General features: G+C 34.6%; 1 protein-coding gene across 3 annotated transcripts in view; it reads left to right on the top strand.

Moving 5' to 3' along the window:
- Positions 1-27415, top strand: part of LOC107456121 (cytochrome P450 4c3) — a 57092-nt gene that overhangs the window by 11491 nt on the left and 18186 nt on the right. Inside the window, exons 1-5 of one of the 3 annotated variants that reach the window (XM_071186675.2) lie at positions 4398-4584; positions 11690-11848; positions 15476-15588; positions 16845-16930; positions 20326-20516. In XM_071186675.2, coding sequence (XP_071042776.2) covers positions 11713-11848; positions 15476-15588; positions 16845-16930; positions 20326-20516 — 526 coding nt within the window. In that variant the 5' untranslated portion in view covers positions 4398-4584; positions 11690-11712. Of the gene's footprint in view, positions 1-4397; positions 4585-11689; positions 11849-15475; positions 15589-16844; positions 16931-20325; positions 20517-27415 lie in introns of those variants that run through there. The other 2 variants (XM_087152028.1, XM_087152027.1) reach the window with 2 other exon arrangements.

The raw sequence follows: 27415 nt of genomic DNA on the forward strand, positions 1-27415 counted from the left end.
GACTTTTGAGTTTATAATTGAGGTGAGTTTTCTATATACATCTGATTTTATTCTCATTAATGTTTTATTAAAATAAATTTAGCAAACTTGTCTTACTCAAATATTAAAATGTTTTTCTTTTCGATTTGCAAGAGAATAAAAATTTATTTAAATTAATAAAATTTGCAGTGAGAGTATATATTTTAAAGGCGAGCAAAATGTCCTTTAAAAAGTGTAAATGGAAATGTTTTTAAATATCATGTTTGATATGTGTCCTGATAAAGAAATGTGAATTTTTGTTACCAAGACGAAAAAAGTGGAATTTTGAATGTTGATAGAATATTTTGTGAAATTTTGCCCTTGTGGTTTTTGCTATGCGTGAAAATTTTTATAAATTGTTTTTCTCATTTGTAGTCTATTGAACAAACTTGATATTTTAAATACATATGCATTTTTTATTTTCATTTTTTCTACATTTTAGTTTTGAGTCTCCTGGCTTGTTCAGGCAGAAAATAATCAAAATTTTGATTGGCGATAAGTCGTGCTAATAGTGGTCAGTAAGCGTTTGAAAATTGTGTTTTTATCCTGTGTAGAAAATCAGTTAAAAATTTCAGCAATTATACTAGTAAAAAATTGGTCAAATTTTAATTGCACGATTTTATTTTCTTTTTTGTAGAGAAGGAGTTATTTATTCTTACGTTTAAATTCCAAGCTTGACTTTTTGTTAATTTTCTTTCAAGCAAAATGTGTCTAATTTAAATCCTGCAAATAAAAAATGAATTAATTCATCATTTACTTACTACAATTATTATTCTTATTAAATAATACTATTATTATTTAATTATAACAATAGTATAATTCAAAAATAGTATAATTTGATAGTATTAGATTATAATTGAATATATTAAATTCACTATTCATAGAAAAAACATATTTTGTGAAGACCAAACACTAACAGGCTTGCAGCGTTACGCCCATGCATCTAAACAATTTTGGTAAGGTGAGTAGCACTTTAAATATTGTGGAAATCTACAACCGCCTCGGTAAATACCTAAACATCAAGTTTGTGTTCCTATTGTTCTTCGAAATCTCTAATAGTAGTAACGAAACTAAGACTCAATTCGATTGTTCGAATACGCATATTCCTGTCCCAATGTTAAAGATGCTGAACAAAATGTTTAAAATTGCAATTAAAGTGAACATTAAGAAATTACTTTTCCATCATAAAAAACCTAGAATTTTTTTCTACTTACGCAGATATAATAATTAGATCTATGATTATTTTCATTTCTGTGAGAATTCGACTGATGTCTATGTTTTTGTTAAAATTTATGTAAAAGTGTTGAAAATTTTTACAGCAATAAATTTAGCTTTCCTCTCCTTGAAATAGTGTCTAAATTTTCATTGTAATATATTTTTATTACTTTTAATTCTAAAAATATATTTGATATTAAAAATTTGATTTGATTTGATTTGATATTAAAAACAGTTTGATTGTTAACGTAACACTATATTAACTGTAACCACGGTCCGGATATCATGCTTGGTAATGTTCTGAAGACAATCCTTACCTATCCTAAAAATAAGTGTCGAGCTATTACGATTTAGATATAGAAAAGTAGATTTCGATACATCAACCGTTTAAACGCTTCTCAACTACCTATTAATTAATTTAAAAAAGCGAACTTCTTTTAGTGCAATTGTAACATTAAACCGCCATAAAGAATTTTACTTTAGTATAAAATTAAATAAGTGCATTTTTCTAATTAATAATAGAAATATTTAGATTAAATCTCTAAAATAGTATCAGAATTACGCATGACACTATCAACGAAATGACCCTGTCGACGAAATGACCCTGTCAATGAAAAGACCCTGTCGACGAAATGACCCTGTCGACGAAATGACCCTGTCGATGAAATGACCTTGTCGACGAAATGACCCTGTAGACGAAATGATCCTGTCGACGAAAAGACCCTGTCGACGAAACGACTTGTCGACGAAATGACCCTGTTGACGAAATGACTTGTCGACGAAATGACCCTGTCGACGAAATGACTTGTCGACGAAATGACCCTGTCGACGAAGTAACCCTGTCGACGAAATGACCCTGTCGACGAAATGACTTGTCGACGAAATGACCCTGTCGACGAAATGACCCTGTCGACGAAATGACCCTGTCGACGAAATAACTTGTCGACGAAATGACCCTGTCGACGAAATGACCCTGTCGACGAAACCACCCTGTCGAGGAAACGGCATGTCGACGAAATGACCTAGTCGATGAAATGGCCTGTCGATGAAGTGATTGTCGATGAAATGAACCAGACCCCCATTGGCCACAGAAAGTGCCAGAACTGCTAACTCTCTTTTCTTTACCCAGTGGGCACCTGTGGTTCAGGGAAATCCTAGCATTGTCCGGGAATTTTGTTTTAACTCTAAAAATCAGGGAATAGTCAGGGAAAGCCTTAATATTTTGAAAAATACCTGGAAAATTCCTATATCATACCTGGAAAAGGAAAAAAAACTTCATGTAACACTAACCAAAGGTAATTTGCAACTTAACCAAACTTGCACTTTAAATTTAAAAAATTGGAAAAATAGCTAGGTCAGTTGAATTTTACATTTCAAATGCTGATATACTTTACGCCATATTAAGTTTAAAAACTGGTATTGGATTTCAATTGGTGATTGATAGTAAGAAACTGATTGTAATGCAAAATCGGAAGAAACTGATCACTTTTTTTTTATTATAAAAGCAACTTGTTTTTACATATATCTCCTGAATTCCAGGTTAAAGATTGCAATAATAGAACCGATAAAGGATATAAAGTTATGAATAAAAATTAAAAAAAAGCAAAAATATAAGAAAAATTCTTAAATCAAGTAACAGTAAACAATTGAATGTTTATAAAAATGCTGAAGAAAAGAAAATTTGGACATAAAAATAAAGAAATATAAGAATGTCAATAATGTAAAAACAATAATTTTAAAGAAAAATAAAACAAAAAATGAACTTTAAAATAAAGATTTAAAAAGCAAAACTGAAAATTATCTTGAATTTTTAAATATTCTGGAAACTGGGTTTGATAATGGAGGGTTACGTTGTCAAAGTCATGTTGATGGAATTTGCAAAGTCAAGAAAGACAAGAAATTTTTTTTTTCTCCACCTACAGGAAATTTCGCAAAATTTTTGAAATATTTTGATATTAACATGACAAATATGAAATATAAATAATAAATAAAGTTAAAAGAAGTGGGTCACTAATGGTAGAAAATCGAGTAATATTTATGAATTTAGATATCATCAAACGCAATAAAAATGTTCTGTAAAAAAAATTAACTAAACATAAACAGGGACTATACATCATTCTTCAATAAATTTCTGATGTTAATTACAAAATGAGTAATTCAGCGTTTATCGTTATCTGACAAAAAGATATGGGATGATGTTTCTTTTTCTTCTCTGTTTATCATCAACACCACAAATAGATAAAATTTTTATGATATATATCTTGTATTTAAAACTAGGATATTGCACCACAATTGCTGAGATTTGGAACTGTTTTGCTCAATTTGGGGATTACACAAAAATCCACCTAAAAAAACTGATGTCTGAAACTTCAGAATAAGGACGAATGATTCATTTTTTTAAACTAATAAATAATCTCAAGATTCAGAATATGTCAATATCTCTTTTTATATCTCATGTTTTTGAATAAGTACATCTGGAAATGTACAGTTCTTAGTGAAAGAATTGAAAGACAAATAGATGCAGAATGGTATTTATTGGTGAAAGACTATCATCAAGAATTATAAATAAATGACTTTGAACTGATAAAATCAGAAAAAACTTCATTTATTTTTAAAAAAAATTCATTTAATTTAAAAGTAGGCTGCAAACATTTATTGACAGTAAATTGTGTGTTGAATTAGTAACATTATTAAGTTAAATTTTTTATCATTTATACAAATTATTTTTTTACGATTCATATTGCTTTTATTTATTGCTTGTATAGTAAATGTTAGTCTTTTCATGCTAATTGTGTTACTAACATAGGAAAAGTATTTCTAATAGATAATTTTTTCAGATAATGGCTTTCAAGTAAATTTTAATTGACAGTAAATTTGGATTTAACCAACCGAACCGAAACGGACGTAAAATTTAAATAACTGTTAATGAAAAGCTTTTTTTTTTTTTTGTAGAATATTTTTCCAGTGATTTTTCTTCGAGTAGAAAAATATTAACTTTCTTTATACAAGATCTTAGATTCGATGAAAAAAATGTCCAATTATTCTGGGATATAAATTTATAAAAAATCCCAGTGCAGACGCAGGCAGTTGAACATATAGTGTGGAAATCGTGACTGAAGCCTCATGTAAAGTTTGCGGAGATGAGTAAAGAGATTGTAACCTCAGTTTTGTTTATACATCAGATAGTTCATTACTAAAATATAATACTTAGTAAAACTAAGAATGAGTGAAAACTGAGATTAAATTTTTAACATTATTTTTGTGAACTTACATTTTTTTCCATTAAAAAATCTGTTTTTAAATATTACTAATTTTTTTTAATGGTTTATTTTCAGTAAAGAAAAAAAGAAGGTAAGTTGCTAGCATTTTACATTTATTAGCAAAGATTTCTTTTCTTCAAAATTTTATCAACTTCGAGAGTAACTTGTGAATAAAAGAAGGTACGGATTTTAATGACATCTAAACTTAAATTGTACTCATAAGAATTTTACTGAAATTGCATTGTCCTCAAAAGATCTTTTATCGACGTATTTAGAATCTTTACTTAGGAATTTTTTCACCTTTGATTCAAGTTCAAGAATGTACAGAATCTCAGTAATTGTTAGCTGTTTCAAAATCAGTTCCGTAGTCGGTAATTATTTCTGTTTTTTTTCTTCTAAAAGTTATCAGGATATTTCATTCTGAATCTTATTGAAACAAGCAAATATATCCCATAAATGAGAATTCAATGCATACAGTGGATCAACATGCTTGGCGTCGGTAAATATTGAGATAACTTATTCAATGCAATCGTATTTGAAATTCTGATTTTCTTTTCACTTTAAACTTCTCCATATTCTTATTCTCTAATGTAAATATATTTGTATCAATATATTGCTTATACAAATTAGTTTAAATAGCCCTTAAATTCTGCTTATTCATGAATAAGCATACATATTTTTTAACAATATATATATATATATCTATATATATAAAAATCTCTTGTCACAGTTTTAGTGGTTAAACTCCTCCTAAACGGCTTGACCGATTTTGATGAAATTTTATATGTATATTCAGTAGGTCTGAGAATAGGTTTATAACTAATTTTTTTTCATTTTTCGGACAGATTTAACGTATATTTTAAATATATCTTTATTTAATCGTATTCGGATCCAAACTAGACGTGGAAACATAACAATTAAAAAACAATATTCAAGCACGTTGCAACAAGTCATATTGAACTCTAATACTTATGCACGCCCTTAAAGGAAGAGCATCAAATATATTTGCAAGTATGTGTATAAAGGCAGTGATATAGCAGTATTTCGAGTTGAAAATACCAATGTGACAGCTCTTCCAGTGAATTGGGTATAATATAAAAAAAACACAACTACTTCCACTTAGTAGGAATAACATTTACCAAGACGCAATGCTAAATTCTATGCCATTATCCACATAAATGCCACTATCCACATAAATCAATTATTAATCAAAAATCGAATATCAATTACTTTTCTTTATAATGCAATAAAATCTGGCGAGCAGCTATTTAAACGATCAAACACTTCGTTTGTTTATTTGTGGCTTGAAGTTAGGCTCGCAGAAAATGCCGTTCATGGGTTAAATTTAGTAGGAATAACACAACCTGTGACGTAGGCTATAGTATACCCAATAACAACGACGAAATAACGCTGTACCAAATAGGCCGGTGAATCAGCTCCAATGAAGCTGTTTGGCGTATCTTTGGATTCCCAATTCATGAACGGGATCCAACCGTTAGTCATTTTAGCCGTTCATCTTGAAAACGGTCAGAGCGCACATTTCACGAACGAGACAGCGATTGACCGAGCTACAAATCCACCGAAAACTACACTCGCCAAATTTTTTGAATTGGGTAATCGTACGGATGCTTTTGGCGTCTTTGCACGGGCATTACTCTACTCAGAAGTACCACCCTATTTCACATGGGTTCAAAAAAATGGACACCCCACAAGCAAGGCACATCGGTTGATGCATGTCCCGGTTTATTCAAATCAAACGCCTTGGGGAGAATATTTACAGTCAATCCAAGGCAGACTGAGTGCTTTTATTTTCGACTGTTGTTGGTTAATTACACCGGCTCATTGTCATTTCAAGATATACGTTAAGTCGATGAACATCAGCATCCAACGTATAAAGATGCATGCCTTGCACTCATCTTGCTGGAAGACGACAACCAGTGGGAATAATGAAACAGCATGTATGCTTGCTGAAACAGCATTGAACTGTATTGCAAAGCAAATTCGTCTACTATTCGCTATAGTATTAACTGCATGTTTCCCGGCCCGTATCGAAACGTTATGGGATAATCACAAAGATTCGATGACTGATATACGGTATCAACATCGCACACGTTGCAACGATCTAACGATAACATTCAGCGATGCCATGTACAATGAAGCACTGATTGCTATTGGGGATCTTTGCATTATTATTGCCAACTTGCCACTCAGTCATTTCGGTATGCCTTCGCCAAATCGAAGTGCATCTGATTTATTAAACACTGACATGAATCGTGAACTTCAATGCAATACGATAGAAATAGCAGCGATCGTTACTCGCAATGTTCCACTAATGAATGAGGAACAAAGGAACATTTATGACCGCATTATGCTCGCAGTTTCGACAAGACAAGGTGGATTTTTTTTCCTGATGCACCAGGTGGAACTGGCAAAACATTAATTATTTCGCTAATTCTCGGTGAAATACGATCAAATAATGGCATCGCGTTGGCCGTTGCATCATCTGGCATTGCTGCAACTTTATTGAACGAACCAACGAATTGAATCTGTAGATGCAACAGTTATTGCCAGGTAACTGGGTGACATATAAATCCGTTGATGCAGTTTGCAATCCCATTGAAGCTGCAAATTTTCCAACAGAGCTTTTAAACTCATTGAATTTACCTGGCATATCACCGCATAATTTAGTACTCAAAGTTGGATCTCCAGTTATTTTTGACTAATATTTTCAGAATTCGTTGTATATATAATTTATTAAAAAAAGTTACAATAAATTTAAAAAAAAATTATTTGGTGTGTTGTTATTTTCACATTCCGTCATCGTTCATAGCGCTCCATGCCTCTTCCACTCATATACCACATACGCACACACTTACAATAAATAAGCTATATTTTCATACTATAGAAATAATTCATGTGGCAAAACAACGTTTGCCGGGTCAGCTAGTATATATATAAAAATCTCTTGTCGCAGTTTTAGTGGTTAAACTCCTCCTAAACGGCTCGACCAATTTTGATGAAATTTTATATGTATATTCTGTAGGTCTGAGAATAGGTTTATAACTAATTTTTTTTTCATTTTTTGGACAAATTTTACGTATATTTTAAATATATCTTTATTTAAACGATTCCAAACTAGACATGGAAACATAATTAATCAAAAGTAATATTCACGCACTTTGCAACAAGTCATATTAAACTTTACTTATGCACGCCCTTAAAAGAAGAGCATCAAATATATTTGCAAGTATGTGAATAAAGACAGTGATATAGCAGTATTTCGAGTTGAAAATACCAATGTGACTGCTCTTCCAGTGAATAACAACGTCGAAATAACGCTGTACCAAATAGGCCGGTACATCAGCTCCAATGAAGCTGTTTGGCGTATCTTTGGTGTCCCAATTCATGAACGGGATCCAACCGTTATTCATTTAGCCGTCCATCTTGAAAACGGTCAGAGCGTATATTTCACGAACGAGACAGCGATTGACCGAGCTATAAATCCACCAAAAACTACACTCGCCAAATTTTTTGAATTTGGTAATCGTACGGATGCTTTTGGTGCCTTTGTACGGACATTACTCTACTTAGAAGTACCACCCTATTTCACATGGGTTCAAAAAAATGGACATCTCGCAAGCAAGGCACACCGGTTGGTGCATGTCCCGGTTTATTCAAATCAAACGCCTTAGGGAGAATATTTACAGTCAATCCAAGGCAGACTGAGTGCTTTTATTTTCGGCTGTTGTTGGTTAATACCACCGGCTCATTGTCATTTCAAGATATACGTAAAGTCGATGGACATCAGCATCCAACGTATAAAGATGCATGCTTTGCACTCGGCTTGCTGGAAGACGACAACCAGTGGGAATGTATGCTTGCTGAAGCAGCATTGAACTGTACTGCAAAGCAAAATCGTCTACTATTTGCTATAGTATTAACTACATGTTTCCCGGCCCGTATAGAAACGTTATGGGATAATCACAAAGATTCGATGACTGATGATATACGGTATCAACATCGCACACTTTGTAACGATCTAACGATAGCATTCAGCGATGCTATGTACAATGAAGCACTGATTGCTATTGGGGATCTTTGCATTATTATTGCCAACTTGCCTCTCAGTCATTTCGGTATGCCTTCGCCAAATCAAAGTGCATCTGATTTATTAAACACTGACATGAATCGTAAACTTCAATGCTATACGATAGAAATGGCAGCGATTGTTACTCGCAATGTTCCACCAATGAATGAGGAACAAAAGAACATTTATGACAGCATTACGCTCGTAGTTTTGGCAGGGCAAAGTGGATTTATTTTCCTGATGCACCAGGTGGAACTGGCAAAACATTAATTATTTCACTAATTCTCGGTGATCGGTGACGATCAAATAATGGCATATCGATTCTCGGTGACGATCAAATAATGGCATCGCGTTGGCCGTTGCATCATCTGGTATTGCGGAAACTTTATTGGATGGAGGCAGAACAGCTCATTCAGTATTTAAGCTGCCACTAAATATTCAAAACAAACCAGATGCAGTGTGCAACATAAAAAATATTTCGTCTATGGCTAAAGTGTTGAAACACTGTAAAATTATTATCTGGGATTAATGCACTATGGCACACAGACATTCGCTTGAGGCGTTGAACAGGACATTGAAAGATATAAAAAAACAATGACAAATTATTTGGCGGCACTCTGTTACTCCTTTCAGGTGATTTCAGACAAACACTTCCCGTCATTCCGCGTTTAATGTACGCTGATGAGATCAATGCTTGAAATCATCTCCACTGTGGCGTAATGTTGAAAAAGTTCTACTAAAAGTAAATATGCGCGGACTAATGCTTCAAAATCCATCTGCTGAAACATTCTCAAAACATTTGTTAGATATCGGTGATGGAAAAGTTACTAAGGATGAGACTGGATGCTTAAAATTATCGGACGAATTTTGCACAATGATTGATTCACAAGATGATTCCCATTAGCCTAATATTTCCCGATGTACACTCGCAATACATTCATCATGAGTGGCTGGCAGAAAGGGCGATCTTAGCATCAAAAAATGTGGACGTCAACGAATTGAATCTGAAGATGCAACAGTTATTGCCAGGTAACTTGGTAACATATAAATCCGTTGATGCAGTCTGCGATCCCATTGAAGCTGCAAATTTTCCAACAGAGTTTTTAAACTTATTGGATTTACCTGGCATATCACCGCATAATTTAGTACTCAAAGTTGGATCTCCGGTTATTTTTCTTCGTACTTTGAACCCACCACGGCTGTGCAACGGCACGCGATTAGTCGTTAAAAAATTAATGAACAACGTCATCGAAGTCATTATTTTAAATGACAAATTCCGGGATGAAAGTATATTACTTCCACGAATACCTATTATACCTACAGATGTGCCAATTCAATTTAAACGCATTCAGTTCCACATTAGATTGGAATTTGCAATGACAAGGCCAAACAATGTCTGTTTGTGTCTTAGATTTGAGGACACCATGTTTTTTACACAGACAATTATACGTGGCATGCTCTCGAGTGGGCAAACCATCCAGTTTATTTATGTTGGCTAAAGATGTATGTTGGCAAAAAATATTGTACACTCCATTGCACTAAGAGATTAATATTGTTGACTAACATTTTCAGAATTCGTTGTATATATAATTTATAAAAAAAAGTTACAATAAATTAAAAAAATTATTATTTGTTGTGTTGTTATTTTCCCATTCCGTCATCGTTCACAGCGCTCCATGCCTTTTCCACTCATATACCACATACGCACGCACTAACAATAAATAAGATATATTTTCATACTCTAGAAATAATTCATATGGCAAAACAACGTTTGCCTGGTCAGCTAGTATATATATATATATTGTTAAAAAATATGTATGAAGTGTCCCATCAAGCTGAAAAAAGTCTCTCATCTCTTAATTGCGCTATTTCAGAATAAGTTTTATAGTATTCTTTAAGTTGATTTTTGTGAAATGTTGTTTTTCGACTTTTGTCACTTTTCTCTCATCTCTCAGGGGTGCGATATATATAACACAGATGCAAAATAGCCAATGGCTAAAATAACCATAAATTCTGAAAGTTTTAGTTTAATATTGTCTATCACTGAATAAAATGTTTTGTAAAAGCGAAGCGTACTAATTGGCAGCCCTGTAATAGGCATAGGGAGATATAGCGGCCTGTTCCTCCAAACCCACTGTTTCGTGGTCCTACATATAGTCAACCATCTTACAAGTACTCGTGTTTACACGTTTTAATGACACCAGTGCTGGAATCGACTATTCTTTGCCGAGCACTTGGTAACAATACTTGAAAAGCGCTTATTTAGTATTACTGTCAACGTGGCAAATTACCGCAATAATTATCAATCTATTTTCATTTTATACTTATAATGTGATAACTATTAACTACTCATGGTTCGAATTTGAGCTTGGTAAAAATGTGTCTTGGAGCATTGTTGTCAATTACGCTAATTACTTCGTTAATCAGAAAATATAGAAGAGAAACGTCTTTAGTTTTCCCCTTTTTCTTATAAGGAGCACGAATTTGAAACTCCCTTGTAACAATCTTCTATTTTGCATAACTTTCAATTGGAGTATAATTATCCCGATAATTATACTATACCGTATCGAAACGAAATTTTTTTCGTTTTTTCCTTTATTTAATAAGGAATACGACGAAAATAAATTTGAGACTTCAATCTTCATGGCATTTTTATATTTAGCATTAACATTCAATTGGAGGTAAATTACCAACTAATTACTCCGAAAATTTCAAATGAATTATTTTAGTTTTTCTGTTAATCCTGTAAAGAACACGTTATCTAAATTTGAGACCTCTACCATGTTGAAAACGTGCTATTTAGCGCAATCGTCAATTAATTATTCTAATAACCCCTATAATTACAAAATATCGCAATGAAACAAATTTTTTAGTTTCTTACGTATCTCATACAGAATGCATACTCCAAATTTTAGGTTTTTTACTTACGCGGAGATGAGAGAATTAGTAATGAGTGAGTGAAAGAATAAGTGAGGGCTTTGCCTTTTATGTATACAGATTTAATCAGTAAATAAAATTTATTAATTACTAACTTCTTTTTTTATAATTTTAATTAATTTCTTTAATCTTATTTTTGTCATCATTGTTCCCACTTTCTCTTGTGTTTTAGCATTTATTCTAATAACTGCTGTGATGAAACAGTTGAAGCTTGACGAAACGTCCAACAAACCTTTACCAGGTCTACAATGTTCACCGATGCTCTTTTTCTATTGTATGCTGTTCAGTTTCCTTAAAAGACTTCATTATGGTTTCGATTATTTATTTTGTAGTAAGTATATTGCCACTTGCTAATTTTGATAAGATTAATTAAATGTTGCTTTTAAATGTACTGCCGTTCACAAAAATTACTAATTTATAGCCAAAAGACAGCTCAAGCTTTTTATCTATTTATTTTTAATGGTGTGCATAAAAGACAATATTGACACCAGGAAACAAATGGCAGGAGAATGAAGAAATAATAAAAACGTGACAGAAAAATGTCTATGGACCCATTTGGTTGCTAGCTACAGTAGCGTTCCAACAAATTTTTGGGCAGACTCAAGTGAGTACAGTTCATATGTTCCTGAAGATTACAGAGCAAGTTTGAGTGAGTCACAGAGTACACTTACAAAGTCTAAATGCCTAGCAAGGGAGTCGCGACCAGTAGCAAGGCTTAATTCGGCTACTACTTTCCTTTTAAGCCTGTTTGAAATGTTTTGAATATTTTTCCACCAGGATTTCTGTTACATCCTGTTTAATAAGCAATTCGCTGCACTCAAATTGAAGCTTCTCTACCAGCTGATCGAATTAATCCAGTTACACCATTTTTCTCCACAGGATCAGATTTTGCCGGCCCTGTACATATTCGCACTTTGAATCCTTCAGATACAGCTTACATTGTACTGTTTACCTGTTCAACGACTAGAGCCTCTCATCTCGAACTTGTGTCAGATCTTTCGACGGATGAGTTTCTGTTAGCATTGCAGAGATTTGTGGGTCGTAGAGGACTACCGCATACCATCTATAGTGACAATGCTGCCACTTTCCACGCTGCAAATAAGGAGATAATACTTCTATGGAACACTCTTACATCTACTAAAGTGCATCAGTTTTACGCTCATAATGGCATAATTTGGAAGTTCGTCGCACCCAGAGTGGGTTGGTGGGAGAGCCTAATCGGATTTTATTTTATTTTATAACCGTCGTTGAACAGCGGACCCAATTTTATCGGTTTACGACTACTAATGTTCAACTCCTTAGCCTTGTAATTTTGAACCCTATCCAGAAGACAAGGGAATTCCTGGATCAAGTATTGGGAGAATTTTTGCTTTCGTGGAGGTCTTTTTGATGGAACTAACCCGCATTTGCGTTACATGGAGAGGAAAACCACGAGAACATCCCACGGTTAGGCTGACGGCAAGGGGACTCTTACCCACTATCTACCACTGAGGATATTTCACGTCAGCACTGTGGTCGGTGCAAGCCGGATGCGGAATTCGTATCGATTGGGATTCGAACCCGGTTCGCCCCATTGGAAGGCGAGTGCTTTATCCCCTGGGCCTTCGTAAATCTCTTGGTCGGGTACTATTAGACAAAGAAAATATATCCACTGTACTTGTAGGTACAGAAGCCGCTCTTAACATCAAACCCCTTGTATGTGAAGAGGGAGATGAAGACAACACAGAAGCCTTGACAACGGCACATTTCCTAACAGGTAGAAAATTAACAACTATACCCACAAATCTGAATAACAATCCAAGACTTACAAAACTCTACAGACAACAACAAGATGTGTTGGCTATATTTTGGAAAAGATAGTGCAAAGAATATCTGCTGCAACTGCGCTCTTATCACCAAGTTCGCAATATTCATCAATTTCTTTAACATCCGTACAGGAGATCTTGTGCTACTACAAGAAGACATTAGGCTCAGACACATGTGGTAGAAGGCCTGAATCACCAATCTAATTAAGGGACGTGATGGGGAAATTCAAACATGCGTGTTAAGAGATGATGGATGGAAATACTATAACTCGACCTATACAGCTGGTCATCCCTCTTGAGGTTGACGAGGATGCTGCGACATCAATGGGGAGTTAGTTTAAATAATTGTTTTAACAAGGCTGGCAATTCTTGTAATTGTAATAATTGTAAATCTGGCTGGTTGCCAGGCAACTAAATAATTTTCCTTTTTTTCTTGCTAATAATGTTTTTTGTTTACAGTCTGTATGTCAGTGGAAATAAAAGAAGACGATCGCTGTAAAAGCTAACAACTACTTTGATCAGCCAGCGTAGGGACTGAGGACGCGTAGTATCAATTCTCGTTAAACTGTTCTACCGTGAAGTGCTCGAATTCGCTCTCAGATAGCTGGCATACCCAAACGGAGGAGCCATCCTCTCTGAGGAGGATCAAAATTGTTATGGTAAATCTTCGAATCAACCTCAGGGATGTTTTCCAGACCATCACCTATAGCCTATTGAGCAGCTCTAGTGCTACGTAAATAAAGAACCTATCTATCTACCCTATCGTAGTTTAATTTGTGATTGGAATTAAGCGGGGTAATTTACTTTTTTTCGTCGCAAAATATACCCCGAATTATCCGGCATACTCAAAAATTTGAATTTCTCGGCCTGCTGGTAAACTTCACTATTTCCGGTGGGTCGGCTGATGCAGGGTAATAAGATATGTGATGTTTCATATCATTTACTTAAACTTGGTGCACATTAAGATCAATAATATATCATATTTCAGGGATGACAACCTTCAATTCTACCACAAATTGAAATTGTTACTCTTTGGCATATACAGTCTTACTGAAGATATCCATCACGTTTTCTTAGTATATTGCTAGGTCATGTATAAGGGCATTAAAGTAGTAATACTGAGTGAAGGTTTCGGCCATGGTGGTAAATTTAACTTGGTATTACCCTCTGACCGCATGAAGTCTACCGATTACGAAAAAAAGGTTAGAAGCTCGTTTATCAGCATTTGAAGAGAGGATTGTTGACACAAGTCAGATTTTCCTGCAAGAGAATGCCTTCATTTACATTACAAAATCTTCGAGGATTGGTCTTAAAGCTCTTTCTCATGACCTCAATTGCCAAGAAAAATGTGAAAGGATATCCACAACAAGGCTCAGTATATACAAATAAGAATCACCTTCTGTCTGTGACAGAATTAGACTTTCATGATTGAAACTTGGCATAGCCGTGGTGATAGAGCATTCGTATTCCAATGAGGCGAACCGGGTTCGAATCTCAGTCGATACGAATTCTGCATCCGGCTTGCACCGAACCACAGTGCTGACGTGAAATATCCTCAGTGGTAGACGGATCATCGGTTAGAGTCTCCTAGATTGCCGTTAGGCTATCCGTGGTAGGTTCTCGTGGTCTTCCTGTCCATGTAACGCAAAGGAGGGTAAGCTCCATCAAAAAGTTCTCCACGAAGGGAAATTTCTCCCAATACTCGATCCAGGAGTTCCCTTGTCTTCTGGATTGGGTTCAAAATTACAAAGCTACGGAGTTGAATATTAGTAGTCGTAAGCCCATAAAATTTATTTGTCTGTTCAACGACGGTTATAAAATAAAAAAATAAACTATTAACGTCCTAGGATTGGTAAATGGCATGCAACATCACACGTTTTAGGCCATATAAAAATGTGGTGAATATTTTGGCTATAATCACAAGTGGTTTATTTCGGGGGAGGGGACATTTTCTCTCCTTTTTTTCTACTTATTCCATGTTTTTTTCCTGGACGGGTGGTGCATGACTAAGTTACTCCTTGAAAATATGTGTTTAGATATAGACATTCTTAATATGCAAGTTTCGTTCCAATTTGTTTGCTTCCAGTTATGGCACAAAATCTGTTCTATTTTAGGAGGTACATACTGTTAATGTAAATTGTAATTTTTTTCAGTTGTACTGGATCTTGCATGTGGACTGTGCGTTTTATTTGAAAAGGAACGAATTTTCCAAGCAACTGTTTCAAGAAAAACATTTGTTATTTTCTTCAAACCAGAAACTGTAGAGGTTTGTCATTTATTTTTTGCTAGTAAGTGGATTGATAGTAAAACATCATGCATGATAAAACTTAAGATTCTCGTCATAATACACTCTATAACAAAAAAATTCGACGCACTAAGAAGCAATCATCCGATTGCTTTGAAATTTTGTATGCATGAAACAGATAATATGGCTGGAATGATGCCGACTGGGGACGTATAGTCTTTAGCGACGAATCCCGCTTCCAACTGTGTCCTGACGATAATCGAAGACGTGTTTGGAGACGCACAGGGCAGAGGGGGGATCCTGCCTTCACTATTGCACGCCACACCGGCCCTCAACAAGGCATTATGGTCTGGGGTGCCATTTCCTTTGACAGCCGGTTCCCTTTGGTCGTCATTAGAGGTACACTTACTGCACAGCGGTACGTTGACGACATCCTTAGACCTGTTTTGCTACCGTTCCTTTTGCAGCGCCCTGGGCTGCTTTTTCAGCAGGGCAATGCCAGATCACATGTCACGAGTTGCTATGAACTGTCTGCAAGCTTGTCAAACTCTTCCTTGGCCTGCCAGATTACCAGACCTCTCTCCTATCGAGCATGTCTGGGATATGATGGGAAGGCGATTATTCAATTGTTCTGAAATTTTAATCATTTACTATACTGTACATTGTCTTCCTATCCACCAATTTTCGTTTCAATCGGACAACTCCTTCTTGATGCGTCGATTGTTTTGTTATAGAGTGTATAAAAAAATTACCTCTTATACATACACGAAGAAGTAACAATCACATTGAAAAACTTGGTCCAAGTAAGCATCTGTAAGATGTGAACTCACGTTCTACTGAGGAAGAGTGTTAAATACAAGAAGGGGAAACCACAGCGCCACTCAAGATAGAATAGTTAAGGTCTGAGTAGAAATAGTTAAAGGGAGTTAGCGAGTGTAGCTAAAATTAAATATGCATAGATTAAAAATATTATTATTCATGGATTAAAAATATAACTTCTTTATAGAGAGAGAATAAACTGAATTAAGTAGATTAGAAATATTTTTTGCAGCACTTATTGCTATTTCATTTCTTTTTTAAATTTTTTTTTATTGTTTGTTGGGAAAAGTTTTATTTCGTCATGCACACAATTTACTGTAGAGAAATTTAAGCAACGAATTGACGCAACGTGTTTTTTTGTCAATATTATAAAGTTTTTAAGAAAATATTTAAAAACTAGTGATTTTTTTTATCTTTATAGTTTTATGGAATCATGAAAGTATATTTTTTTCCTTCAGGTTTTATTGAGTAGTAGTGTTAATATTGATAAAGCCTATGTATATGACTATATACACCCATGGATTGGAACTGGTCTTATTACAAGGTGATACTAATTTATTACTGATATTTGAAACATTATTCTCATTAGTAGGTTCATTATAGACACAACTGCCTTTACATTAATAACTCCAAATTAAATCATTACTCTATCGTATTTTATATTTTTTCATTTCCGTTGGTTGTTATAAAGTCGTTGTTAAATGGGTTAAAGTTATTAACTAGTTCTATCTATTTATCAGAGCCTGATTATACCTTTCGTAGGCCCTAGGCATAGCCGTTTTTTGGGCCCTCTCCTCCTTCCCCCCCTCCTCCCCTCTTTTCAAAATATATGCTAAAATTTTCTTGCATATTTTTTTTAACATTTTTATTAATATGGATTTTGAATCCAAATATCGCAAAAAAGTAATATATTAGATCAGTGGTTCCCAACCTTTTCTGAACCATCGCCCCCCTCTTGTGGTTGGCTGACACACATCGCCCCCTTTTTTTTTGCTCAAAAACCATTCTTTGCTGCTTGTGAGCAACCAAACGCTAAGTTATATTTGATTTTAATTTAAAATGTAATGCAAATAAGGAGGCAATTTTATCCTGCCATTTTTATTAATTAAAAAAAAATGCGCATCTTTTTTTTGAGAAAGAAATTATATTTAAAACGGAATAATCAAAACAAAAGTACATTTTTTAAAATTCATATTTTAATGTAATCAAGAAAAAGTTAAAACGTTAGCAACTAAAATTTGAGAAAAAAATGAAGAGTGAGAAAGTACATTTTTACCTCTTCAATGACTGCCCTTTGCTTGGTGTATTTCAGTTAAAGCTTGAATGTCAGGTTTTATGTTCGTCAGATTTAAACGCAGGTCTCCTTTGAAGCAAATGTCCAACCTATTTCTTTGCTTTGTGAGGAGCTGGACGACAGAACTAAATCCTCTCTCCACTAAATTTGTTGACGGTAATGACGAGATGAGGAGCGGCTCAGTTTGTTTCCACAATTGTGGATAAGCGTTACCCAAGCTAACTCGTAACCGTATTTTTTAAAGACGACTTTAGCATACTTCAAATCTAAAAACTCAGTCTGCAAAGAGGAAGTGAGCTTATCCACAACTTCAAAAGAGAAAGGATCGAAAATCCGATCCGGAATTTCTAATTTCATCAAATCTTTAAGTCTTGATTCCATATCAGTTTTTAACTGGTCAACGTGATCAGTAAAAATTAAAGATTTTATTTTCGAGAATCTCGATATCTGCAATTGAACACTTTCTAAGAGTTGGAAATTGCATTATCTCTTTGCGACCAATGTTTGACTTGTAGATATCAAACTTGGCGATGAATGAAGATATGATTCCCTTAGCCTTGATAATGTTCACTTTATTTCCTTGAAGTTTTATGTTGATTTCGTACATTTTTTCAAAAATATCTGTGAGGTACGCAGTTTCTAACTTGCGTTGCTTCAAACTCTCACTTAAAACGGGATCAGTGGTGTCGAGAAACTCAGTAACCGAGTCAACGATTCGAAAAAACGACGCAAACAGTTTCCTTTTGAAAGCCATCTCACATCTGTATGTAGGAGCAAGCATTCGAAATCTTCATCATTTTCACGGCAAAGTTCTCAGAACAAACGGTCATTGAGAGAATCAGCTTTGATTTTATTGATGCCAGAAATAACGAATTGTAAAGTGTCATGCAGGGCACCACTTAACTTTTTTGCAGAAAAATGCTGACAATGAATGGTGATGACCACCAGTACTTCTTTTTTAAGGTACACTAGAAGCCCAGTATGACGACCAGACATGGCAGGAGCACCATCTGTCGCACAAGCACTTACATTTGTAAGGGGAATTTTTTTCTCCACAAAATAGTCTTTGACCAATTTAAAAAACTACAAACATTTTTTATCAGTGATCAAAGTTCTTGTAAACAACATTTCCTCGTTCATCCAATCTCCTTACTCTCATTTATGAATCTCGCGTAAGCTAATACAATAGCTTTGTTATCTATCTCAGTTGAGTCATCAATCTGCAACTCAAATTTACCTTCTCTCATACATTTGATGAGTTTTGATTCAACGTCTGCGGCCATCTCATCAATAAGCCTGGAAACAGTATTATTGCTCAGAGGTTTTATCTTATTGCTCGATCCCTCACCCAACATGATTTCAAATTTTTTTTTAGTAGCAGGTAAAATAAGAGTTTACCAATTGTGTGAGATTTAGAGTTATATAAATGTTTCGTCTATCAATTCGTTTCTCCTATTACATGCCTTTTAAAATCGGAGGGATGGGAATGAGACGAGAGAGGAACATTTGAGGAGAAGAAGGTATATAAAAGACCATGACTTTCAACAAAAGAGAATTCTTGAACGTCAGATTTCCGCCAACGATACCAAAACGCATGACGAAAACGATCCTGAACTTGAAATTTTTTAATTTTTAACTATCGTAATTCTTTATCTATACCAGAACCATAAGCTTCATATATGTTTTCAATTTCGATCTCAAATAACTTTTGTCATTAATATTATTAGCAATTTTTATCTTTTGAACACTCGTCGCCCCCCTAAGGATTATCGCCCCCATGAGGAGCTCTATCGCCCCCAGGTTGGGAACCACTGTATTAGATCATAAGATTCTGCAAAATAATTTATTATCGAAAAATATTATATTTTTATTTGTATCTTCATAATTTTGTGCAAAATACACTTGTTGTTTTTAAAGCTAAATTATTTTTGTCAAAAAAAATTTTTCTCCCAAGTTTTTCATAGGCCCCTGAATTTCGTTGGCCCTAGGCACGTGCCTATTGTGCCTATAGGTTAATCCGGCCCTGCTATTTATTGAAACAGTTAAGATGAAAGTCAACTCTTATTTTATTCTCCCTCCCCCTCTATTCTATTTGGTTTATTTCATTTTCATCACATATATTTCTGTTCTTTATTTAAATTTTTTTTCACTCACTGTACATATTGTTCTGTTATTCTCATTAATATGCCAAACGTTGCATTTAGCATATTAGTTCGAACCATTTGGACCTCCAGTTATTGAACCCTACATTCAATCAATCTAATATGTAAAACCAGCTATATTAATTTACAAAAACATATATGGAGCTAAGAGCATAGAGAAAAAAATTACACTAATCGGATATTATTGTTAATACTATAAGAAAATTAAAAAATTGCTAAAATTTTAAATCCTTTTAATTTCATAAATCAGGGTGCACATTTATTAACGTGTTTATTTACATAGCTTTAACATTGTCATCACTTAATTAATGTTTTTTTTGCAATTAAAATCCACAGTCGCCTACCCACGCACAATTTTATGGCCTACTCAACACATACACCGACATATTTGTTATTAATATTATATAAATAAATATTTGTTTTAATTAAATTATACAATGTTACATACATTATTTATTTTTGCTGTATTTTTTTAATTTTTAGCTCTGGTAAAAAGTGGCATTACAGAAGAAAACTATTGACGCCTAGTTTTCACTTTCGAATATTAGGAGATTTTATACCTGTATTTTTCGATCAGTCTCATATTCTTGTATCACTTCTTCGTAAGCTTGAGAAAGATTCCTGGATTGATATTGTTCCTTTAATTACTTCTTGCACTCTAGATATTATCTGTGGTAAGCGATATCTGAGAAATGGATAAATATCTAAACCTCCTTCGTAAGTCTAGAAACCGAGATTAAAATGCAACCTTTTTATTTCTAAAAAGAAGAAAAAAAAATAGGCAATTAGCAATTTAAAAGAAGCAATAATATGCGGAATCATCGATTTAGAATGCCAGAAGACGGAATTGTATCATGCAAATTAATAAACACATTCGAATAAATTTCGTACTAAAATTTTAGGAAAAGTATGAAATTTTATAATTTTTGATCCGTGAAAATTAATTTCCCGACAGACATCTTTCTATATCTTGTTGCTCATGGTTGCATTTTAGTCTGATGAGTCCCGCATTGGACTATACACTTTTGCGACGTTTCTAAGTTAAAATTATTTTAAGTTTCAAATGAATAAGTACAGTAACATTTACAGTGAACAAATTCATTTACTTATCTATTATATAGTTTTCTTGAGTTTTTCTGATTTGTTAATTTTATAATACGTCTTTATTTGAAATATCCAATTTTTTCCTAAGTCTACAAATTGACAACGTTAGATAAAGCTGGCCAGCATGTTTTCGCGTGCTGCGTCTCATAAGGTAAAAAATGGGTACCTGCTGGACTTAATTGTCTACTCTCACAAACGAGTGTGGTGCTTAAGAAAGCAAATTTCACGTGCTTCATTTTAGACCATTAGAGATAGGTTAGGTCTTCTTCTCTTTCAACCGCATGCTTTACTCCCAACTAGGAACCATGTATTTCATTAGGAGGTTTGCCCCTGACCTCCGTTTTAATCATAGACTTATATAACACGGACATGGTTTTAATCATAGACTTATATAACACGGACACGGTTTTAATCATAGACTTACATATATAACACGGACACGGTTTTAATCGGGTCTGGTTCATTTCATCGACAATCACTTCATCGACAGGGTTGTTTCGTCGACAGGCCATTTCGTCGACAGGGTCATTTCGCCGACAGGGTCATTTCGTCGACAAGTCAGTTCGTCGACAGGGTCATTTCGTCGACAAGGTCATTTCGTCGACAAGGTCATTTCGTCGACAAGGTCATTTCGTCGACAGGGTCATTTCGTCGACAGGGTCATTTCGTCGACAAGGTCTTTTCATTGACAGGATCATTTCGTCGACAGGGTCATTTCGTCGACAAGGTCATTTCATCGACAGAGTCATTTCGTCGACAAGTGATTTCGTCGACAAGTGATTTCGTCGACAGGGTCATTTCGTCGACAAGTCATTTCGTCGACAGGGTCATTTCGTCGACAAGTCGTATCGTCGACAGGGTCATTTCGTCGACAAGTCATTTCATTGACAGGATCTTTTCATTTACAGAGTCATTTCGTCGACAGAGTCATTTCGTCGACAAGTCATTTCATTGACAGGGTCTTTTCACTGACAGGGTCATTTCGTCGACAGGGTCATTTCGTTGATAGTGTCATGCGTAATTCTGAAACTATTTTAGAGATTTAATGTAAATATTTCTATTATTAATTAGAAAATGCACTTATTTAATTTTATACTAAAGTAAAATTCTTTCTGGCGGTTTATTGTTCCAATTGCACTAAAAGAAGTTCGCTTTTTAAATTAATTAATAGGTAGTTGAGAAGCGTTTAAACGGTTGATGTATCGAAATCTACTTTTCTATATCTAAATCGTAATAGCTCGGCACTTATTTTTAGGATAGGTAAGGATTGTCTTCAGAACATTACCAAGCATGATATCTAGACCGTGGTTACAGTTAATATAGTGTGACGTTAACAATCAAATTGTTTTTAATATCAAATCAAATTAATAAAATATATTTTCAGAATTAAAAGTAATAAAAATATATTACAATGAAAATTTAGACACTAATTCAAGGAGATGAAAGCTAAATTTATTGCTGTAAAAATTTTCAACATTTTTACATAAATTTTAACAAAAACATAGACATCAGTCGAATTCTCACAGAAATGAAAATAATCATAGACCTGCGTAAGTAGAAAAAAAATTCTAGGTTTTTTATGATGGAAAAGTAATTTCTTAATGTTCACTTTAATTGCAATTTTAAACTTTTTGTTCAGCATCTTTAACATTAGGACAGGAATATGCGTATTCGAACATTCGAATTGAGTCTTAGTTTCGTTACTACTATTAGAGATTTCGAAGAGCAATAGGAACACAAACTTGATGTTTAGGTATTTACCGAGGCGGTTGTAGATTCCCACAATATTTAAAGTGCTACTCACCTTACCAAAATTGTTTAGAAGCACGGGCGTAACGTTGCAAGCCTGTTAGTGTTTGGTCTTCACAAAATATGTTTTTTCTATGAATAGTGAATTTAATAATAGTATTAATTATTCAATTCTAATCTAATACTATCAAATTATACTATTTTTGAATTATACTATTATTATAATTAAATAATAATAGTATAGTTTAATAAGAATAATAATAGTAGTAAGTAAATGATGAATTAATTCATTTTTTATTTGCAGGATTTAAATTAGACATTTTTTGCTTAAAATAAAATTAACAAAAAGTCAAGCTTGGAATTTAAACGTAAGAATAAATAACTCCTACTCTACAAAAAAGAAAAAAAAATCTTGCAATTAAAATTTGACCAATTTTTTACTTGTATAATTGCTGAAATTTTTAACTGATTTTCTACACAGGATGAAAACACAATTTTCAAACGCTTACTGACCACTATTAGCACGACTTATCGCCAATCAAAATTTTGATTATTTTCTGCCTGAACAAGGCAGGAGACTCAAAACTAAAATGCAGAAAAAATGAAAATAAAAAATGCATATGTATTTAAAATATCAAGTTTGTTCAATAGACTACAAATGAGAAAAACAATTTATAAGACCAATAGTAACCGACCTACCCCCGAAGGAGTTTGCGGATAAGGGTTTCACCCGTTTGCACGTGACTAAACACTACCAAACTACAGAAAAGTAAAAGTACTAAATTAAAAAGATTAAAACACATAGGAAAAATCCCAAAACCGAAAAAGTAAAATAAAATAAAACAGAATAAAGAATAAAAGTACTTAAAACATCAAAGTGGATAAAATCAACCGACAATAAAAGTGTCAAAAATACAGGTAAAAACATATAAAAGTAAGGTCAATTAAAACATCAAAGGGTAAAATATGAAAAATCACATTAAAAATAAAGACTAAAATAAGCCCAATAGAAAAAATAAAATAGTCGACTAAAAGTTCAAGTGTCTCCCTTTCAAGGCTAAGTGCCTCTAAGATTAAAATGTTCTAAGGTAAACCAAAGTTTCACTGAGGTGATAACACTCAAAGATGACACCAGGTAAGACAGAGGGTGCTGAGCTTGACCAAGAGCAAGATTTCATTTTGAATGTCCTATGTATAAGGAAGATGCCAGTTTAAGGAAACGGCAAGTGCCGGAGTAAAATACTAAAAGCAGAAATTTAAAACCAGAAAACCTAAAAGCCGAACGTTTAAAAATAAAACCAGATAAAATTAGTCAGGTGTGCTCGCAGGGGCAAGCAGATCATCGAGGGTATATTTAAGAATTTCGATGATTTTCTCCCTGCAGTCAATATCAGCATAAAGTTGATGTTGAGTGTATTGATCCCATTTTCTGCCACGGATCCTCTGGAATTTGGGACAAAATTTTATGAGGTGGTCAATGTCTTGTACTCTGCCACAAAATTTACAATTTGCTCGTTTATTGAAGAATTTCTGCTGATATATTCCGAAAACTCCGTGGCCAGTTAAGAATTGGTTTAAATAGAAGTTTGACTGCAGGCGAGTTAGTGTGGGATCTTTAAAGAAATTATATGTCTGCCTGCCCTTTGTTGATTCACTCCAATCAATTTTCCATTTATTCATTGTGACTTGCTTGATGTATCTAATAATGAATGTTCTTTCCACTGGGAGCATCGTTCCCACCCGGCTGAAGCCTGTGGCCTTTTTGGCATGCTGATCCGCCTCCTCGTTACCTTCAATTCCAATGTGTGCTTTGACCCAGTAAAGTTTAATACTTGGTGTTATATTTACTTTGATCTCTTCAATAATCTTATTTCGATTTCTTGGGTCATTTAGACTTTGTAACGAGGACAGCGAATCAGTATAAATTTTCGCATCTTTGTAATTTTTGTTTTTGATGTAAATAACAGCTTGTTTAATAGCCTCCAGCTCCGCCAGATAAATACTTGCTTCATCGTTTAATCTATTGGAGATTAGATCGATTGTAAGTCCATTTTGCTTCACGACGATTGCGTATCCTACTTTACTCTGCATTGGTTCGCTACCATTATCATCAATTTTTGATCCATCTGTGTAGATTTCGATGTTATTGTTATCCGGTTTTCCTTTGCTCCAGGGTACAGCGAGAGAAGTAGCTGGGTGCTTGAGGGGTGGCAGAGACTCCAGGTATTGGGCATGTGTTAAATTAGTGCTAACCAAATTTAGGTCGTCTAAATGCCATCCCCATTTTAATCTTTTATAATAAATTTCGTCAATTATTTTATAATGAATGGGTTTGATTCCCGAAAGTATTTGCAGGGCTTCGGTGCTAGTTGTATTATAGGCTCTAGTTATTGTTAGCAGCGGGATCCTTTGGATTGATGCTAGTTTTTCTCTCATCCTGACCCCCTTGTTGAACCATACACTGGCGGCATAAGTAATTATTCTCTCACTGGCCTGGAGGTAGATACGTTTCAGGACTCTGGGTTTTAAACCCCAGGTCCTTCTTACGTAGGCACTCATGTTGTGGTTAAAAACGGTGATACGCTCTTTTGTATCCTCCAGATGCGGAAGCCAGGTTAAACCGGGGTCCAAAGTGACACCTAGATATTTCACGGTTTTATAATTCTTAATGTTTCCATTTAATCCCATTTTGATGCAAGGGAGACGTGTGATCTTTCTGCCGCTCTTAGGGAAGGAAATCACTTTAGTTTTTTCATGGCTAAACTTGAGTTCATAATCCGTAGACCACGAAATCAACTTCTCCAAAATCTGTGTTCCAATAAGATCAAACTTGTAAAAGCTAGTGTGCTTAATTAAGAGCAGCAAATCATCTGCAAATGCCACAATTCTAAAATCTTGTTCGTTAAAATCACTAAAATTCGCATAAAATTCATGATTAAAAACGTCAAAGACAGTATTGATCAACAACAACCATAAAATGGGCCCCAGTGAGGATCCCTGAGGAACCCCCATATTAAAATCTTTTTGTATAAGTATGGAACTACCACCGTCCTCATAAGTAACAGTACGGTTATCTAAAAAGCCGAAAATCAATGACAATAAATTTTTGGGGACATTGAGCTGATTTAATAGTTTTTTCAAGCTATCCCATCTAGCTGTTCCGAAAGCATTCTTGATATCAAGGGTTATCCCAATTGTGTGTTTCCCCTCCGATTTAGCATCATTAATAAAATCGATAACAAACTTCAAAGCTTCCTCTGTTCCCTTGCCGACCCTAAAGCCAAATTGTTGATCGTGCAGTATATGTTGACTTTCAAGGTGATAGACAAGTCTTCTGGTTAGTAGTTTGTCGAGAACTTTCCCCCAGGTTGGTAGAAGTGAAATTGGCCTATATGCCTCGGGTTTCTTTAGATCGATCTTTGGCTTATTAATTAGGGTGACCCTCGCTGCTTTCCATATCTTAGGAAATACACCTAATCTCAAGCATCTATTTATTAAGTTTGTCATCCAGGTCTTGTTTGCATAGAATAGATCCTTTATCACCTCTGCTGGGATTCCATCTAATCCCGGTGATTTGCCCACACCCTGATCTCTTAAGACAGCCTCAATTTCAGCCTCAGTGAATTCAACATCGCTAATATCCGACTCCTCCATAGCAATATTCTCATTTATTGTTTCTCTGAAGTGGTGTTTAATAATATTTTCAATAGACTCTTTCAAATCCATTGCGCTTGTCCCATCTGGCTTTTCCGTGTTAATATTAATCTGCCTTCCCATATTTTTGCCCTTGGCCATTTTGTAGGGGTCTGAGAAGGCGTCCAGTGGAGTAATTCCATTTAATTTAAGTTTTAAGTCCTCTCTCTTTGCATTTCTAATTTCACGTTTATAATCCGCTCTAACTCTTCTGTATGCCATAATCCGTTCATCTCTCTCCGATTGGTTTGTGGCTGACTGATAATATCTTCTGTGAGCTCTAAGCTTCTTTCTAAGTATTTCCAGTTTGGTTGTCCACCAAGATGCTGGCCTCGACACCTGTCTCCTTAATTTAAACCTTGATCTTTTACAGGCTTCAACAATATCATTTGTCACATTTTGGACGAATCCATCCAATTCCTCAGTTTTTACTATTTCCTCTACTTTGAATTTTTTGGTTATCCTATAAAGCCAATATCTCAGATCAAGCCAGTTTAGCTGTTTATAATTGATTCTACGTGTTTTCTTATTATCCTCACTCCTCTCGATGTTCTTATCTTCAATGATCAGGTCAGCCATGATTAGCTGGTGATCCGACATTGTTTCACCCTCATAAACTCTATAATTATCAAGTTCAAAAGTGTTGGTTATGATAATATCAATCCAGCTCATGCCCAAAACAGAAGAATAAGTGGGTGGTGCGGCTGGATCGTTAATAACAGTTAGGTTAAACATACTTAAAAATTCGGTGATTTGATCACCCCTAGCATCACACCGGGGTCCCCATGCCGTTGATTTAGCGTTGACATCTGAGCAAATGAAGATTTTAAAGCTGGAATACTTAGTCAAGATTGACCTCAGAACATTGAGGTTTCCATCCATGCTCTCACTTGGCGACAAGTACATAGAAATAAAAACACAGTCCTGAGACCCAGCCCGAAAGGTCACAGCGCAGATATCACGGGTTATCAAAATTGAGGAATCATTTTTAACATGTTTGTCCATAACGATAGCCGCCCTGGGTCTA

Source organism: Parasteatoda tepidariorum, chromosome 9 (genome assembly GCF_982258835.1).
Source record: "Parasteatoda tepidariorum strain Cologne lab strain chromosome 9, Ptep-v5.0, whole genome shotgun sequence".
Classification (NCBI taxonomy): Eukaryota; Metazoa; Arthropoda; class Arachnida; order Araneae; family Theridiidae; genus Parasteatoda; species Parasteatoda tepidariorum.